We start from the raw sequence: 19,604 nt of genomic DNA on the forward strand, positions 1-19,604 counted from the left end.
GGGGTGCCTTGGTTGCAGAAAGAACACATTTTAGTAAAACTCAAAGCTTTTGCCTTAGTTTAGGGGCAAACAGGAATTCTGTAGGGCTGTGAAAAGCTTCAGGGCCTGCATACCTTCTATTCAGGTTCAACCCCCTTCAGCCCAAAGGGAAGTTGAAGTGAAGCAAATGGGACCAAATCCTTCAGCCCCACCCCTAAAACTGCCTTTTAAACCTATAGCTTCTGTTAGCTGTGGGAGCCAGGAATGGTGCCTCCATTCTACTTACCAGGACTGGTAGAGACCACGAGGGAGCAAGCAGCCCCCTTCCGTGGCTTGACTTAAAAGGAACATGCTTTTCTTTTCCCACCGAGTCCTGGGAATGGTTCAGGTGCTTCTGAGATTCGTAGTCTTTTTCTGTGGCTACAGCAGTTACCCAACAGCACACTGATTCTCAGCCCTTGTCATGGCCCACAGTGTGTCACAAGGAATGAACAGGCATGTGGATAAAGTGTGTTGTATCTTGCAGAAAGAGATTAGTTCATGGAGAAAGCCACAAACAACAAGAGAACACAGGAACATAGGAAGCTTTCATATACAGAGTCAGACCATTGGTCCATCTAGCTCAGTATTGTCTGCACAGACTGGCAGCGGCTTCTCCAAGGTTGCAGGCAGGACTCTCTCTCAGCCCTATCTTGGAGAAGCCAAGGAAGGAACTTGGAACCTTCTGCTCCTTCCAGAGTGGCTCCATTCCCTAAGGGGAAGATCTTACAGTGCTCACACATCTAGTCTCCCATTCATATGCAACCAGGGTGGACCCTGCTTAGCTAAGGAGTCAAGTCATGCTTGCTGCCACAAGACCATCTCTCCTCTCCTTATGGGAGAGGAGTATGGGATCAGAGTGGCGAGGGGGAGGCATAGGCTTCTGGACTCTGAGTCCAGAAGCCATGAGTTCTCTCTGCATATCATTGTGACTTGGTTGTTCCTCAGATATCTTTCCAGGATCCAAGTGTCATCTTACCACTCCGTAAGGTAGTGATCTTCACTATTTTTCAAGCAAGGGCCACTTGGGCAAAAAAACTTCCAAAAAGAGCCATTTCGCATTGTGCTGACCTCTGCACAGTATTGTGCTTTTCTCAGTGCTGGGAGGGCCCTTTAAGAGAGGTGAAGCCCTCTCTTAACAGCTCTAGGAGGAAAGCACTAGGAAAGGCTACACTCAAGAGCTAAAGATGGCTTGGTTTCCACTAAGGGAGGATCCTCACCTCACCTCACCTCCGGTGCTGGGCAAAGCACAGCACTGCATGGTTAGAATGGGCATCTCTGCATGGTGCAAGGGAAACCATGCAGATTATTAATCTCTGACTGAAACTTTGTACAACCCCAGTTAACAATTAGTTATGGGGCTACACTTAAGGTTGATGGGGCCCTTGGGCCTTACAGTGAAGAACACTGCATGGCTGAAATGACATCTGTACCCAGACCTTCCAGCTCATAACTCATGTTTTTAACCAATATGCTGTACCAACTCTTAGAACGCTATACATCTTCATAGAATTGATGTCATGGATGTATCTGTCTCTAGCTGGTGTAGAATGACTATTACTCTCTTAGCATCATAAATACTGAGAGTTATCAAGCAACTCAAGGGTAACAAGCCACATATGATCCAGGGGCGACAAATTTCAGAGTTTTTTTAAAAATGGCAATGGCAATGGCAATGATTGTATCTTAAAAAAAAAAAAATCATAACTGCACAATTTTTGATGGTTTCATTGTATGTTGGGGCATAGCAGACATAAGGAGTTCTTTAAAATGGGGTTCCACGGAGGAGAGGGCTGGACAAATGGCGTGTCTACATGGATCTCTTATTTCTACCCTTTTCTCTAGGCAGTGCCCCCTCCCGGGCGGAGATGGAAGCCAATGCAGCAAGCGACGAGGGTGTGCATTTCCAGAGCTACCCTTTCGACTTCTTGGAGTTCCTGAACCACCAGCGCTTTGAACCTATGGAGGCCTACAACCACGAGCACGCCAAAGCAGTTGCCGCCCTGCCCTGCCCTCAGCCGCAGTACGAGTACGCCCAGCCACCCGCTGCAGCCCCACCGGCCCACTTCGACCGTGTCACTGGCGCTGTTGGCACTTCCAAGCCCAAAGCCGAGGGCCCGTCGTCGTCCTCTTCCTCGTCCGCTTCTGCTGCTAACATTCAAGTCAAGAAGGCTGAAGCCGGGGCACCTGCACTGCCGCAGCAGCCCCAGCCGCCACAGCAGCAGCCCCCGTACAGCGCCACAGCAGTGGTTCCATCAGCAGGTCAGCCCCTCTTTGATAGCACAGCTGCTGCTGCTGCTGCCGCCGCTGCCACCTACAACACCCCCCAGTGGGGCATCGTGGATCTCTCTGGCCACCAGCATCTCTTCAGTAGCCTGAAACGGGGACAGGCACCCCCACCGGCCAGCGCCACCGTAGCTGCCGACAGCCAGGCAGGCAAGGACGACAAGAACTACTTCAGGCGCTTAAAATACTTCATCGACCGTCGCTTCCCGTGCGGGGTGTGCCAGAAGTCGTTCAAGCAGTCCTCCCACCTGGTGCAACACATGTTGGTGCACACAGGCGAGCGGCCGTACGAGTGTACCACCTGCGGGCGCACCTACAACCACATCTCCAGCCTCATCCGGCACCGCCGCTGTCACAAAGACACCGAGGATGCCACAGCAGCTGCCAATGCGGCGGCTGCCAATGCAGTGGCGGCGGCGGCGGCAGCAGCTGCCGCCGCTGCAGCTGCAGCTGCCACCAACACAACCGCCACTCCTGGTTCCGAGGGAGCAGCCCAGCCTCCCGCCCAAAGCAGCAACCCTCAGGTGGCATCAGCACCAGCTGGGGCGACTGCTGCATCCGCCCTTGGTGCTGCCATAGCTCAGGCTGAAGGCCCTTTCACCTGCTCTCTCTGCTGGAAGGTCTTCAAGAAGCCAAGCCACCTGCACCAGCATCAGATCATCCACACTGGCGAAAAGCCATTCTCCTGCTCCATCTGCCAGAAGAGCTTCAACCGTCGCGAGAGCCTGAAGCGGCATGTACGGACCCACTCAGACCTGTTGCGGGTACAGTGTGGTGTGTGCGGCAAGGAGTTCCGGGATGCCTCCTACCTGCTCAAGCACCAGGCGACGCATGCCCCACCGGGAACCATCCCACCACGGCCAGAGTACAAGTGTGACATCTGTGGCAAGGGCTACGTGGCTCCCCAGAACCTCCTGCGCCATCGGCAGCTGCAGCACGAGGGCGCCCAACTGGCAAAAGACGGCACCAACGCTAGTGCCCTGTCCTACCTGCCGCCAGGAGCTTACCTTCTTCCACAAGACCCACAGGCCCCAGGCTCCGAGGGAGATACCAAGCCAATGTCCTATGGGCTTCTGGGTGCCCATCCGCTGCTGGTGGGAACAGCGGCAGGGAAGAACTTCTGTTGTGGTATCTGTGGCCGTGGCTTTGGGCGGCGGGAGACACTCAAGCGGCATGAGCGGATCCACACAGGCGAGAAGCCTCACCAGTGTGCAGTGTGCGGGAAGCGCTTCCGTGAATCCTTCCATCTCAGCAAGCACCACGTGGTGCACACACGTGAGAGGCCCTACAAATGTGAGATCTGCGGGAAGGTGTTTGGTTATCCACAGAGCTTAACCCGGCACAAGCAAATCCATCGGCTGCAGCTGCCTTGCTCTTTGCCACCCATGGGGCCCTCACTGACACCCATGGGGCCTTCTCTGCCTCCACCTCCTGAAGGGCTGACCTATGGCTGCTCTGACTGCGGAGAGCGCTTCCCTGATCTCTTTCACGTCATGAGTCATAAGGAGGTCCATGTAGCAGAGAAGCCATATCCTTGCGATGTTTGCGGCAAATGCTTTGGGTTCATCGAGAACCTCATGTGGCACAAACTCGTCCACCAGGCTGCTCCTGAGCGGCTCCTCCCACCGGATGAGACAGCAGCAGCAGTGGCGCCCCTGGAGAACGGGCTGGCTAGCGGTGACAACATAGCGTCTTATGAAGATCACCACCCCACCTTGCCGAGTGGAGAACGCTTCTCCTGCTCCATCTGTGGCCAGACCTTCAAGCATTTCCTGGGGCTCGTGACCCACAAGTATGTGCACCTGGTACGTCGCACATTGGCCTGTTCAGTCTGTGGACAGAGCTTCGCGGGGGCCTATGACCTCCTGCTGCATCGCCGCACCCACCTGCAGAAGCGCCATTTCTCTTGCCCGGTCTGCGGCAAGCGCTTCTGGGAGGCCGCCCTGTTGATGCGCCACCAGCGCTGCCACACCGAGGAGCGCCCATACCGCTGTGCCGTCTGTGGGCGCGGCTTCCTGCGCTCGTGGTACCTGCGCCAACACAAAGTGGTCCATACCGGTGAGCGTGCCTACAAGTGCGCCCTCTGCAACAAGCGCTTTGCCCAGTCGTCCAGTCTGGCCGAACATCAGCGCCTTCATGTGGTCGCTCGGCCTCAGCGCTGCCCCACCTGCGGCAAGACCTTCCGCTACCGCAGCAACCTTCTGGAGCACCAGCGGGTGCACCTGGGCGAGAAGGTCTACCGCTGCGACCGCTGCTCCAAGAGCTTCTTCTACCTGTCCTCCATCCTGCGCCACCAGCGCTCCCACGATGCCAAGCGCGAGTTGCGATGTGGGGCCTGCCTCAAGCTCTTCAAAGACCCCAAGTATTTCAGCAAACACCTCCAGGCCCACCAGGGTGGGCGGCCCTTCAAGTGCAGCACCTGCGGGGAAGCCTTCTCCAACACCTATGGCCTCAAGAAGCACCGCCACATCCACAAGATGGAGCGCTTTGCTGCCATGGCGGCCCACAAGGAACAGCCCTAGGGTTGGAGTGGTGGCAGAGAAGATAGGCCGCCCTTACCCTGGTACCCTAGGTGGGAAATGAAGGTAGTTCCAGGCTATGGTGAGCCATAAGGGCAGGGGTTTCCATAAAGTAAGGCAGAGGCACATGTTAGCAGTGAGATGCCACAGTTGGGGGTGGATTTGGGGGGAATCAGCCCTTTAGAGTAATGAGTGCTTGGGTGGGGCAAGCCATGTTGAACCAGAGATTGGAATGCAGGAGGGCCTATGTGGTAAGAGGTGTCAATGGCCTGCTGGACCTCTGCTACCAAACAGATAGGTGGGCATAGTCCTGTCCACCCTGGATTTCCTATCATGAATGTTGGGGCAGGGTGTGTGTGAGGAGATGGCTGCCACAGAAGGGACCCATTCTTTTCAAAAAATGGATGCAATGTTGAGGGTGGAAGCAGAGGCTGGGGAAGGCCAGGAATCCACAAATGTAAACTTAGCTCAGTACCCCACCATTATGTGGTCTTTACCAATCCCATCTCTTCCCTCAGTTCCTTTTCTGGCACACAGACTTAGGAGAGAAGGAGGTCTTCTGTCATTGTAGTAGCTATGAAGATGGTGAGAAACAGGGAGAGCTTTGATCTACTGTTCAGAGGGGATCCCTGCAGTTTCTTACCTTTTCAAAAATGGCAGTGAAAACAAGACCGCTGGGGTGGAGAGGTGTGTGGTGTTTGGCACTCGCCACTGGCGATCTGGCAAGTGGGTTTGTAGATGCCTGGGGATGGCAGTGGTGGAATGGAAGTGTGTCTGGTCCAATCGCTCACCAACTGGGATCCCATTTGCAGGAGAAAAGGGTGCTTCCTGCCCTCTGCCTTTAGCCAGAATGGGATATTAGAGCCAATTCATACATTCAGGAAAAATAAGAAGTGGTACAGTCCTCCCAGACGGCTTGCCAAACTTTTGTGTGAATTCAGCCTCTAATCTAGGCCATGTGGCTGTTACCTTCTTTTTAGGGGAAGATGTTAATCTGCATGTTTGCTTCACATTTATAAAGACAGTTGGCCAACTGTTCTCATTTTAAGATAGTGGGACCTGGCTGTTGATAGTTGTATGCATTACCTGAGTAGAAACTTAGAGGAGGCTGTTGAAACCATGATGTCATGTATGATGCAGTACAGTCAAGATCCTGCCTACCTCCAGGACTACCAGTTCATGTTGTAGCTGGAGGTTGACATCTTTCAGTACTCCCTCATGTTATAATAAATATCCCCTACCCATAGGGCAGGATCCAGGCTAAGTTAGTCATGACTAAACACCACTGAAATAAATGTATGTTAGTCAGAACTAATTTGCCCCTTTCATTTTGAATGGGACTTAGTCATGACTAGCTTAATCTAGAGTCTGCCCTTAGAAAACATGCAAGTCTGGGGAAAGCCCTCTGTCTAGCCTTCTCCTTCATATGATGGATTTCCACATGCAAGTGCAAGGACTGGATAAGAAGGACCATTTCAGCATATCATTCCCCCATATGAATCCTGAAGTGGTACAGCCCCAGGAGGACAGTATCATGTGCTCTTTTTGAAATGTTTGAATTGGCCCCCAGAGTGAGCCAATTAAAATGTTTTTGAATGTTTGAATTGGCAGGAAATGCAAAAGTTCAGTTGTCCCTATTAAAAAAAAGTGTGGTGTGGGCCTTCCCTCTTGGGCAGGGTTCTACAACTTTGGCCCTCCTGCAGATGTTAGACTACCACTCCCATAATCCCTAACTATTGGCCTCTGTGGCTGAAGATGATGGGAGTTGTTGTCCAGAAACATCTGGAGGGCCGAAGCTGTGCAGCCCTGCTCTTGGATGAGCAGCTAGTGCCTCTTCTTCTGTGCTCCTGCGTGCTGGGATTCTCACTAAAGCCATTACACCCTTACATTCTGTGTAGATACACCCTCCAGCATTAATGCCTAATACCTTCCCTTGAGGCTGGAGTGGGGTGGACCTGGATTGGGGGCTGTGGTGGGGCCGTTGCCCAAGTAAAGGCCCATACCACTTGTTAAAAGTTACTCCCTCACCACCACCACCTGCAGCCAGTTGGGAGGGCAGCAGACGGGACTGCTGGCTCCACATACCAGGCCTTGGTTGTATGTTGCTTTTGCTAACCAGCCCATGCAGCAGTTCACCCATATTCCTGTTTCCCCCAACTCCTAGTCTGAGCCACCAGCTCATCTTTTGGTGGCATTTCTTGTGCTCCCCACAAATTAAATCAAGCGCAGACTCCTGAATCTGGGCTGGAATTCCCCATAGTCATATCTTCATCCTCAGCTCTGTCACGGAACAACCCCCATCTCAACCCCCAACCCCCAGAGATAAGATATGGACAAAAAGACCCCTGCGTCTTCTTCTGCTCCGTGCCTCCCAGAGCCCCTCTGCATCCCTTTCTCCCTTCAGCAGATTGCATAGGGTACAGGGCTGGTCACTCTGTAACTCTGGGCTGACAGGAGAGGATGCTAATCTGCTACGCATAACCAAAGAGTTTTAAAAGCAACCCCCCCCGCCCGCCCCTTGTGAATAGTGGGCACTATGTGGGCAATTCCTTTTGGAGCACTCCATTTTTTTCTTTCTTTCAGGTGGCAATATCAAAGGTGCCTCCTTGCAGTTTCTAGCCTCCCATCACCATTTCAAGGCAGGAATCACTCATGGTAAGTGACTCCAGAGTGATTCCAGAGTGATTGTCCGGTAGCTGGAAGAGGGAATGAGGACACAGCCAGACTAGAGATTGCTTGGCAGAGATTGCTTGGAGAATTGCGATAGAAGCAGACTCTGCTGAGGAGGGACTGCATTCCTTAAAGGAAACCCTACAGCACCTGGTGGTCCATTTTAACAGGCTAGAGGAGAAGGGTCATGGGCCAAGAATGTGATGTTCAAGTCCTTAGGAGAAAAAGAACCCCATGGCAATAGGGTGTGATTCCACCACAATTCCCAAGATAGGTCAACCCATGGACAACACTTCTTGTTTATGAGGAATCCAACCCACTTAGACTGCTTCCAGTGGGGGCTGATACTGGCTGATTCTGTTTTATCTATATCCGGAAGTTGAAAGTCTAAATTTGTAGCTTAAATCCACTGGATTTTTCCTATGGTGTTGGCTCTACCTCTACCTGCCTTATGTGGAAACTTTTTTTCCATATAAATTTCTTCCCTCCCTGGCTTCATAATTTGCCAGTAGAACTGAGTTTTAACATTAGATCCCCCCCCCCTTTTCTGAATACAATGCACACTTTATTCATACCAGCTTAGTAGGGACAGATGCTTTTATGTTTAGTGGTGCGTTGCTTCCACAGAAACCCCACTGAAAAGAATGGAACCCCACCCCACTTCTCCATGGTAATCTTTTCTTACAGTCAGGACTGTTGTTTATATATCCCCCATCCTTTTAAACTGGATAAAATGAATTCACTGCAATTCATCCATTAGGCAATGTGTCTGTTGATTTGCTGAGTTGTAGCTTCCCAAGTGGCCAAAGATGGAATGGAGGAAAACACTTTTTGCTTTCTCAGGCAGCCTAAGAGAAACTGTTGTGTTCCAAAATGATTAAAATGTCTGCTTTTGGTTCAAACATATAGGACTTCCAAGGGAAATTCTCTTAGAATAATGTATAGGCCTAGTAAGAGATGGTATCATGGTTGACAGTGAAATTCTGCTTCAACCGCAAAATTGATTTTATCCTATTCAGCCAGTCCTTATCCATTGAAGAATAGTTGCCTGTTTCCTGCAGATAAAATGTAGTCTGACCCTCTTACACTTTTAAAAAAATGTCTGACCTCACTTAATATTAACAAGTTAACCTTAACACCCTTTAATCACTCTTTTGTACACATAACCAAGATGATTAAAAAGTGGCAAACGTGTTTGTTGGGAAGGGGAGATTTCCATCTCCCCAACCCTGTCTTTTAGGGCATATGTACAGATGAAGAGGGGACTTTGAGAGAACAAAATAGCTGCTGATTCTTTTCCAGCCAAATGTGTTGTAACAGAGAGCTGGTATGAAGTATTTGTGAACAAAGATGCACAAAGCATCTGACCTGATGCTTGTTGGATTAGAGCTGTTTAAGAAAGTAAGCTTTCACCCATTCTTTTCAGCAGCCATTTTGTTTTTCCAGCATACTTTCCTGTCCTCTGTTGTGGTTGGGATTTGCTTACTAGACATTAAATGACCACATGGCCCCTAAAATGTATCACTCTTTCATGAAAGATCCTAGCTAGGAATGGGTTCTGATCTCTCTGGAAGAATTGAGGATGGGGGTGGGGTCTAATTGCTTTTAGAGCCAGGAGCCAGGGAGGCAATGTTCTGTGGCTTGAATTTTTGAGGAGAGGCATGTAGGGACGAGTGAGTCAAGAAGATGGAAGCATTATGTTTTCATTTCTGGATGGGAAACGGAGTTCATCTGAAGACTGACTCAGAATGCAATGGTGAGTTGCCAGTCATCTGTCCCACTGCACTGCCCAGCCTGTTTTGCTCCCAAATGGATTTTTGGCTCTGAATTCTGCGTTGCTTGGATGCTTATTTTCCTACAGACCCTCACTGACCTTAATGCTTTGTCTGCTGTGGACTGAATAGGGGATGGGGAAGCTACACCAGGCATATCCAGACGAAGTCCCATTGAAATGAATGGGACTTAAGTTGATCAAGACTACATTGTCTCATTTGTTTCAATGGTGTTGGGTCATGACTGACTAGTCCAGAAGTTGCCCATCATGTTTTTCCTAGCGTTGGACCTGACTTTTAAAGATGCTACCAGACACTTGCAGTACCATCTTCTGAGACTATCTTCAGCCCTTCCCTTCTTTGGAGGACTTGGGATTCTGTGGGAGGACTTGGGATTCTGTGGTTCTGACTGCAGCAAGGTGTTTCCCCCACACTCCCCCCGTCATCCCACACTGGCCAAACTTGAAGGTGAACAAATTTGAGAGAGGACTCAAACATCCCCAGGCTGGTGACTGCTGCAAACTCTGGATGAAGAGTCACGCCGCCTCAACCCATTGCTATCCTGTTAGCAGATGACCTTTTATATTAACATGGATATATAAATACATACATTTATATATAAATATTCCTTTTCTAACTACCCCTTTCTCCCATTGGCCACAGAGAGCAGGAAGTGCAGTTCTTTTGGTGCCAAGGTTCAAGTCCCCTATGATAACAAGTGTACTAAAATATGTATAGGACCCTCTCATTGTCCATGCAGCTGATGTGCCTGGACTGATAACCTCTCCCTTCCTCCCTTGTTGTGCCCCTTGGGAATTGTACAGTGTGTGTTTTTCTCAGTTGGGTGGGGGACGGGAGGGTCTTTGTGTTTTAAACCAAGCAATTGTTCAAAAGTGTCTGATCTACAATGTACAGACTAAACAAACATTAAAAAAGGAGAAAAGAATGGGGGAAATGTATGTACCATCCATTGAAAGGAGGTCAGGCTTGCTTATTTTGTTAAGTTGGTGTGAGGGGACTCCAGAACTCAGGGGAGTGTCCCTTTAGGAACCAGAATGGCTGGGCCTACTGGGCAGGGCTTCTTGAAGTGCAAGTAGTGGGACCATAAGAGTATCTTTGGAGCAGGGAAATAGCTACAACAAAAAGGGGTGTGGGGCAAGTGACCCTGGGCCCCCGAGGAGGGCCTATTGCTGGCTGGTGACTGCTCTCACTCGTGCCGCTTCCAAAAAGAAAGTGGATAGGGACCTGTTTTCACTTTTGTATTACAGGCCCCCTCCAACATTGTTATGCCCCCGATTTGGAGCCAACAGGTGGATGGTTTATGGTAGCCAAAAAAAGAAACAATGAAAAATCGGGGAATAAAGATTTAGAGTAGAGTTTCTCAAACTTCAGTCTCTAGTTGCTGGACTACACTTCCCATTAGTCCCAGCCACACACCAGCCTTTGACCATTGTTGCTGGGCTTGATGGGAGTCGTACTCCAACATCACAGTGGAATGATGTGGTAGGATAGATTGTACCACTTCAGACGGTAGGTAGGGGAATACTGAATGTTCTCTGGGTGGGGGAGATCCTTCTGAATAGAAGAAAGGCACATCGGGAAGAAAGGTTCTAATCCAGTGAATGCTTAAGAGTCTGAAGTGGTGCTCCCCATTCTAACACCTCATTATGCTGTTTGTGTAGGACAAGGACAGGTGGAGACTTGTATTGCCCTCCTACAGTTCTGTATTCTCCCACCCCCTGCCCAGCCAGTCTGGTTACAAAAGGTAGTGCCCCCTGTACCCCATGAAGCAAACTGAGTTTTTAACATCTGGGACTTCCCTGGCCAGTTCTCAGGTTTATTACGAGCACCGTTCTGACACTGGGTATGAAGTTGTGGGCATGCTTGAAGAAACGCAGGGTGAAATCTCACTACCGTTGAAAAGAAAAACAAGCTGAAGTCCCTTCCCAGAAATTGGGCATGCTGAAGCAGAGGGTACCAGCAGCTTACCTCCTTCCTCTATCAAGTCTCATTCCAGAACAGAAAATGAGAGTTGTAGGTGAAGCCATATGCAACCCAGTAGAAGCAAAATGCTGCAGCTTTCAGAAATACAACACAATTTTAAAACTGTAATTTAACACATTTTCAGAGTTTGCTTTTGAAATTAAAATTTGAGGAATACTTACAAAAAATAAAACATCTTGATGAAATTTAAGGAAATAATGAGAGCAGTATCTTTGCCAAATGAAATAATGTTACACCTTGTTTTTTTGCCCTGTCCCCATACGTCTGGTGAGATTGAAAACAATCCAAATATCAAATACAATTATTGCAAGCAAATGAATCAGGAGAATCTGAGGGGGGAAACTACCCACGCTGGCTTCATTTCAGCTTATCCTCAGCAAGATAGGAGGAGTTGCAGAAGCAGGACAGAATCACGCTTAACAGATTTGGTTTTCAGTTGTCTACTCAAAGCCTGATCAATATCTGGAAAGTTCTATATCAGAGACATGATAAAAAGCTGCCTAATGCTACTTGTGCATATCTGTAACTCCTACCATAAAGACTCCTGTGACACTTCAGTGTGAAGGGGCTACTTTTTTTAAAAAAAGACTTCTTACATGTTCAGCTGCCATCAGAAATGGAATGTTAGTCCTGGTGATAACTCAAGGCACACACACACCCTCCAAAAAAAAAATTTTTTTTTTCAATTGAAATCAGACATGTTGAGTACTGATCTGGATATGTTTTGAGACCCTTGGCCCAGTTTACCTAGATAAACTAATATCCATTTGTGCTGCGTGTGGAAAATGGCCACAATACTCCCATCCATGGAGAAAACCACAAAGATCTTAAAAGGTTTATATTACATGATGCACACTGAAAAAAGCAGAACTGAGAATGCTTAGTTGTTATTAAAAAACAACATAGTTTCATAACGTCAACGTAAAATGGAAAACGTTTTTTACTGCATCTGAAGGAAAGACAAGACAGGATCTACACCGATGAAAATATTCGGACTGGATGTTTAGGCAAAATTTCTTGTGAAATACACAATGTCACCTCTGATTCTCTCATAAAGGTAAAGTGCTATCAAGTCTATTTTGACTCCTGGCTCCCACAGAGCCCTGTGGTTTTCTTTTGGTAGAATACAGGAGGGGTTTACCATTGCCGCCACCTCCTGCGTAGTATGAGATGCCTTTCAGCAGCATCTTATATCACTGCTGCCTGATATAGGTGTTTCCTATAGTCTGGGGAACATAACAGTAGAGATTCGAACTGGTAACCTTCTGCTGGTTAGTCAAGCATTTCCCCGCTGTGCCACTAAGGTGACTGGTTCTCTCATAGGGAAGCTTTTTCTTTTCTTTTGTAAGATCATGCAGTGTTCTTTCTAGTTAAGTTTTTGCATCAGGATTATATGTAAATTTACCAGTGTCTGTCCTGTAATAAACTCTTTTCCCCTTAATTGTTTTTGGTCTGCAAAGCAGAATGTCAAGGAACATCACAGCAATAGCTTTTCAAAAATTTTATTTCTAGCTTTGGGTTATTTGCTGAGAATATTTACACAGTTTGGGGAGACCTTTTGCCCAATTTCTTTTCTCCAGCTTGCTCCATTGCTGGCATAGCATGAATAAATTTCTTTCCCCCCATTTTTATCTACATGCAACTCTTCCCCAAAAAGTGATTTTAATTTGCCCTCTTGAGTATGGGGACATGCTTAAAAATGTGTGTGTAGTGATTGCTGTCAGTGCTCTGCTAAAAGACAAGACAATTCCATCGCTCATTTCAGTGTCAAAGCCCCTCATATTCTAGCAGTTGTGCTAGATTACACAAATCAAGCAAATATTCAGGTGCTTGCTTATTCTGAATAATATTTCTTTAGGTTTTAAGGAAAGCACCTAGGAAAGGCACTGACTACTAGAAATTCTGCTCAGTTTTCCCTCTCCCCACTCCAGAGATTTCATCAAGCACTAACCACACGCTTTCCAGCCTTAATTCATTAGCTCAGTTCAAATGTAATACCAAACAAAAGAAACAAAGTGAGAGGGAGGGGGGAGCAAGATTCCAGTCCTCGAGGTTATGGCTCAGTTCAGATCTAACACCATGGGATGGTTTAGTTTGGATATGAATAGGCCTCAGGCTTCCATAGTCCAACCCCTTCAATACACTCCAATTATTCCTGCACTTCCTAGTTCTCAGCAAACAACAGTTTGCAAACCATAGTTTGTCCCGCAACCAGAAATGGAAGCAACTGTTTTTAACTGTTATTTCCAGTTCTGGTTTGCAGGCAAACTGTTCTTTTCCAAGAATCAGAAAATGTGGGAAGGAACTGGAGCATGTAGGATTACAAGATAATACATGGGAAGTGCTTTGAACGCTTGAATACTATATACATGCTAATTATTATTCAGGAAAGGAATATATAAGTCTGAGGCTCCTTCATATAACACCAAGTCATAGTCTGGCCTTACAGCTGAACCAAACCATAAGGGCTAGAAACTTGTTTGTTTTGTTTTAATGGTTCCTACATCATTTAATTCAGCACTCAGTACTGCAGTGGTGGAGTAGTACCCACAGCCCTGTCCATAGCTACGATGTTCTGTCTCCCAGTGAAGGATTTCCACCTAAGAAGTCACTGTGGCTTGGCAAACCATGGTTCTCTGTCCACCATTTTTCCCTCCACGTCCTGCGCTCTCCTGTCCATGAAGCCGACGATGCTTGGCAAAGTTGGAAGAGTTATTGAAGCGACGGCAGCACACAGCACACTCAAAGGGCTTCTCCCCAGTGTGCAGTCTCCGGTGGGTGGCCAGGGCCGAGCTCTGTGTGAACCGCTTGCCACAGACATTGCAGCCAAAGGGCCTTTCACCCGTATGCACTCGCAGGTGCTCCTTCAGATCTGTGGCGCGGCGGAACTGCTTTGGGCACGCAAAGCACAGGAAGGGTTTGGAATCAAATGCTGACTTGGAGTGCTGTTCACAGGGCTCAGGATCTAGGAAAGGAAAGCGAGAGGTAGGGCTCCCCTCTTCTTCCCAGTGCTGAGTGGAGCTTCCAAACTGGTCTCGTAATGAGTGGTGACTGGGAGATGCAGAAATATTGTAAGGCAGAGAGCATGGCTCAGGACCCTCTAGTTCCCAGGGAGACATGGCAACAGGCCTGTCTGACACAGATCCATCAAATCCATCCCTTTCCCTTATTATCCCCATCTTGGGCTCATCCCAGGCCATGACATTCCCCCTATCAGAGCAGGCCCACGCAGATGCTTTGGCTGTGTGAATGCTAATATTTTCTGGGATGCATACCTGAAAGTCCCTCCGTTTCTCCTTGAAGGTGCTGCCATCTTGTCTCAGCTCTCTAAAATGGTCAGTGCCATTTTGCCTCAAGCTATTGTGGTCTCCACGGCTGCCATTTTGCCTCAGTTCTGTGGTGTTGACCTCCCTGCTTGGGCTCAGTCCACCAACACTGCTTCCCCCTCTGCCATTCTGCTTTATGTCTGCAATGATACTCTCACCTCTACTTTGCTTCAGCCCTTTGAGGTAGCCTCCATAGCCTTTGTCTCCACTATCTTGACAGAATTTGTGAAAGTGAAAGTCACCCTGTTGCAAGAGGCCTTTTCCACAGCTGCCACCATTCAGTTGTAGCCTGATATGGCGGCTCTCACCAGGTTGCTTCCGTTCTCCCTGAGCATGGCCTTCTCCTGCTCTGTTTTGCCTCACACCTTGGGTGTGATTTTCATGACTAAGATACTCCTGTCGCTTGAAGTTGTGGCCATTCTGAATCACCACTTGGTCATGGCTACAATTGCCACTTTCCCTCAGGCCACCACTGTGTCCTTTGCCATTGCTGTTCTGCCTCAGACCCCTCATGCTGCCACTTCCTGGGTTATCTTGCCTCATATCAAGGTTAGGACCACAATTAACAACATCTTCTCTTGGTCTCATTCTCTTGCAATGGGCTTCACTGTCACCAGGTTGCCTTAGGCTGCTACTGTAGTTGCTATCTTGGCTTAGTCCATTAATATAAGGATAATTGTGCCTCCTTTTGGGGTCATGACCCCGGCTGCTTCCACTTTCTCTCAGTTCCTTGATGATTTGGTGGCCATTTTGCCTCAGGATGGGGCTGTGACTTGTACGGTTGCCATCTTGTCCTTCCGCCAGCTGGCTCTGTTTCTTCCCAGGCAGGATGACACAGTCCTTCCCAGCACTCCCCTTCTCACTGTAAGTGTATGGCTGGCCATGGATGCGTTGGTGCTTGCGGAAGTTGGAGCCGTTGTTGAAAGACTTGAAGCAGACACCACAGCGGAAAGGCCGCTCGCCAGTATGAATCCGCATGTGGCCGGAAAGCACAGAGCTCTGAGTAAAGCGCTTACCACAGACACCACATCCATAGGGCCTTTCCCCTGTATGCACCCGCTCATGGTCACGCCGGTCAGAAGCCCTCTTGAAGCGCTTTGGGCAGAAGGAGCAGCTGTAAGGTCTCTCCACAGGGAGGGCCAGGGCCTCTTGGTTGCCAGGCAACCAGTTCTGGGGTTCCAAGAAGATGTTTTTGCACCCCGGGCATTGTGGAACTTGCCCCTGGGATCCAGCCAGGGCCGGCAGCTCCTCCTGGCACAGGGGACAGACAGGGGGCGCTACAGCTCCTGTCTCTTCCTTCACAGTAACCAGTTGGATCTCCATCAGTGAACATAGCACAACACCAGCTTCACAGGACCTACCCCAGAAAAAACCAAAAATGAAACATGTTAATAACATACATGTGTGGAGGAGCACAAATCAAGCAGAAAGTACCACAGTCCAGACGTAAAATGTCCCCTCTCCTCATCCTTCTGACACATGCTAGATGTCACTCCACTCCCAGGAACACAGGAGTCCTCACTACCCCCACCCCCAGTGCTTGCCCTGTCCTCCAGAAGAACTTAGCTCCAAATTCTTCTGCTCAACCCAAAACCTTTTCTAGAAGAGTCAAAAGCTCTGGACCCACACCTCTAATCTTGTCATTTAAATAAACATGAACTGTGCCTCATATTGAATTGGACTACAGGCCCATCTAGTTCAATACTGTCTACTCTAACTGGCAGCAGCTCTCCGGAATTTCAGACTGATCTCTTCCAGGTTTAACGGAAGATGCTGGAGATTAAACCTGGAGCCTTCTAAAGCATGAGCTCTACAGCCCTTCCCTATGCAAATAGATATTTAAATAAATAACTTACAGCCCAGCTCCTCTATCCAATTTCTCCAGAATCAGCAGTACCTAGAGCTCTCTTCTTCTGCTCACTCCTCCCCAAGAGACCTGGCTCCAAATTAACCCAGAGGACTTCACTTTTTGTTCCCAAAGAACCTACACCCCACAAAGCCTGTCCTCCTCTGCCACCACCTGCTAGACACTGCTTACTTCCTCCCCCTAGAATCTAGGATAATTAAATGCAACCTCCAGGTAAAGAAGCAGAATGCCTCAGAATACAAAATGCCAAGGGCAAACAACGGGGAAAGGCCATCATCCTTTATGTACCCAGGTACAGCCTGCTAGCCACTGTGTGGGCATTTTCTGTAGGTTCTTAAACTAAGCACCCTAAACCTCCTCCAAACTCTGCTCCAACCCACTAGGCCCCACTCCCCTTTCAGAGAACCCAGGCATCTGGCTTCCAAACCCTATTGAGCGATCTGGTTTCTGCTTCAATTCCCGGGGGACCCAGGCATCCTTGCCCCCAGTCCAGAACCGCGGCCGGTTCTTCTCCCAAGATTTCCAAGCATCCTGGCTCTTAAGCTCTCCCCCCTCCACTTCTCTGAATTCACCTCACTCCTAAAGGAAACCCAGGAACCCAAGCCCTGTGCCCCCGCCCGCAACCTCATGAGGACCTCCTCTCGCCTTCCAGAGGACCCAGGCATCCGGGCGGCCCGCCCGCCCGCCCGTCCCAAGAGTCCCAGCCCCCATCTCCTTCTCGTCCGGGCTCTCATCCCTTCTCCCAGAGAGCGACTTGTTCTCCCTCCTGCGCCTTAGCGGAACAACTGGAGACCAGAGAACAATAGCCCGAAGCGAGGGGAAGCATTGCAACAGGCGCGCGAGGCAGAGGATCTGCGGGCGAGGCTGGACCGGAACGCGAGGAGCTCCGACTTCTGCCCCTCCTGCCATCCCGTCCCAGTGCTCCCACCACCCGACACATCCCCTGATTTACTTTGGTCTCTTTGTCCCCTGTTTGGATGCATGCAAGTCCCTACTCATCCCTGGAATTGCAATCAGCCCTCCCTGGCCATTTCCCCACGTCCCACCTCCGGCATGGATCCTCACCTGCACCAGTTCCAGCCACTCTGGCACCGGGCCGATGTTATTTTCCCCTTCCCAACTTTCAGTCCCCTTCGGTAGGAAGAAGCAGTTGGGAAAACTCCCCTCCCCCCGCCTCTTCTTCTTGCCCATCCTCTTCCCTAAAGTGTACTTCCCCTTTAAATGCAACCAAAAATGGAATTAAAGGGAACCGAGAGCTTTCCTTCATTTTTGTCTGCCGTCAAAAAGGCAGGCTAAGCTACAAGTCTCGTCTTTTCTGGATTTTTTTTGGGCTTTGTTTTGTGTATAATTTAAAGAAACAGGCATTCATGTAAAGTCGGAAGGACTGGGCTGTGCGTCGCAGATGCCGGTTCTATAATTCGGCTCAGTTCAAATACACTTTAGTTGTCTGATAAACCAGGACAAATTAGATCAGGCTTGTAAAATACACTGTGCAATTAAAAGCACTACAGGCAACGGCGTTTATTTTTGTAATAATAGTTTCAACATTCCTAAAGATCTAAATCACACTGGAATAGTCTTGTCCAACGGGTGCTCTAATTAAATATGCTGCCTTCCATCTGTACACGAGAGAGAAAACTTAAGATTTTATTACTAGCAATTAAAAATATAATTGGAAGCAGAAGTAATTAAAATCATAAATACCAAAGGACAGATAAAGAATAACAGCAAAATATAATATAATATAATATAATATAATATAATATAATATAATATAATATAATATATAGCCAATGTGGCCCTATTTCCATTTCAGATGAATGGGAAAATAGGGACATGTTGGTAGGTATGATATGATATGTTTCCTTTGGCATTCTTCCTATTAATACCACCACAAAGCCAAAAAAGAAAGGAAGATAGCATGGTTTTTAACTTTTTGAGGCATTATTAACTCAATTAGTTATTTCGCTCAGGGAAGGGAGATTTATGCTTAAACTGGAAAGTGCAAATAAAGGTTGCAATCCTATACTTTTACTAGGGAGAAAGCTCAGCTGAACCCCATGGGACTTACTTCTGAGTAAACATGCATAGGATCGCACTGTTTATCATTTCAGTTGAATGGGGGGGAGGGGACAGACATCTTTTTACCCAGTGTCTTTTGAAATTTCCTTTAAACACATTAACTTTTCACATTCTATCTAAACTTGAGAAATCTGGGAAATCTGGAAATCTGGAAAATGTCATCCAGTTGCCTTTGTGTTAACATTCCTGTTCTAGCTCATGAGTCGTTTTCAAATGCTGAGAGATTTTTATTTTGTAAAAAATTAAATTGCTATAAATACACATGTAGCAATAATGTAATTAAAGCTTGGCTAAAGAAACTAGCAATTCATATCTATCTATCTATCTATCTATCTATCTATCTATCTATCTATCTATCTATCTATCTATCTCCCCTCTGGGACATAGAGCATACTCACACATCATGTGATTGACCAGAAGGACTCCCTTCCACAAGAAAGAATGACAGAGCTTAATCTGTCAAATGAGAGGTGTTGGGATTCTACCTTTCCTGAAAGTTCTTTCCTGTGTTAACACCAGGAATACAGGCTGACTGTGGTTACTTAGCAATAAAAAGGAAAACATTCTCCACATACTTGGAGATGTGCTCTTCTTCCAGCAATTTGCAGATGAAGTACCAGCAGGGATGGCCAACCGGAGGTTCTCCAACAGCTGTTGGACCAAGAACATAGGAAGCTGCCTTCTACTGAGTCAGACTCTTGGTCCACCTAGCTCAGTACTGTCTACACAGACTGGCAGCAGCTTCTCCAAGGTTACAGGCAGGAGTCTCTCCCAGCCCTATCTTGGAGATGCCAGGGAGGGAACCTGGAACCCTGTGCATGCAAGCAGGCAGGCGCTCTTCCCAGAGTGGCCCCATATCCTAAGGGGAATATCTTACACTGCTCAGACATGTGATCTCCCATTCAAAAGCATACCAGGGTGCACCCTGCTTGGCAAAGGAGACAATTCCTCCTTGCTACCACAAGACCAGCTCTCCTCTCCTAGCAGTTGGGGATGATAGAGTTGCTGGAGAGCCTCAGGCTGGTCACCTCTGCGTTAACCCACAATCCCAGAGAAGCTT

At 48.3% G+C, this 19,604-nt stretch overlaps 2 protein-coding genes across 3 annotated transcripts in view; one reads left to right on the forward strand and one right to left on the reverse strand.

Annotated features, from left to right (window-relative positions):
• ZNF865 (zinc finger protein 865) overlaps positions 1-12,710 on the forward strand; it is a 31,212-nt gene extending 18,502 nt beyond the window's left edge. For both annotated transcript variants that reach the window (XM_053260518.1, XM_053260517.1), the window contains exon 2: positions 1,864-12,710. In XM_053260518.1, coding sequence (XP_053116493.1) covers positions 1,887-4,826 — 2,940 coding nt within the window. In that variant the 5' untranslated portion in view covers positions 1,864-1,886 and the 3' untranslated portion in view covers positions 4,827-12,710. The remainder of the gene's footprint in view (positions 1-1,863) is intronic.
• On the reverse strand, positions 11,354-17,649 carry LOC128329401 (zinc finger protein 814-like). Its single transcript, XM_053260519.1, has 2 exons — positions 17,528-17,649; positions 11,354-15,952 (listed from the first exon to the last, which is right to left on the reverse strand). The coding sequence occupies exon 2, from the start codon at positions 15,916-15,918 to the stop codon at positions 13,870-13,872; it is 2,049 nt and encodes a 682-aa protein (XP_053116494.1). The 5' UTR covers positions 15,919-15,952; positions 17,528-17,649; the 3' UTR covers positions 11,354-13,869.
• Positions 17,650-19,604: the final 1,955 nt, after the last annotated feature.

Source organism: Hemicordylus capensis, chromosome 6 (assembly GCF_027244095.1).
Source record: "Hemicordylus capensis ecotype Gifberg chromosome 6, rHemCap1.1.pri, whole genome shotgun sequence".
NCBI classification, from domain to species: domain Eukaryota; kingdom Metazoa; phylum Chordata; class Lepidosauria; order Squamata; family Cordylidae; genus Hemicordylus; species Hemicordylus capensis.

What these genes read in the sequence shown, in the direction of transcription:
- LOC128329401 (XM_053260519.1), bottom strand. Translation starts at nt 15,918, where the DNA reads ATGGAGATCCAACTGGTTACTGTGAAGGAAGAGACAGGAGCTGTAGCG.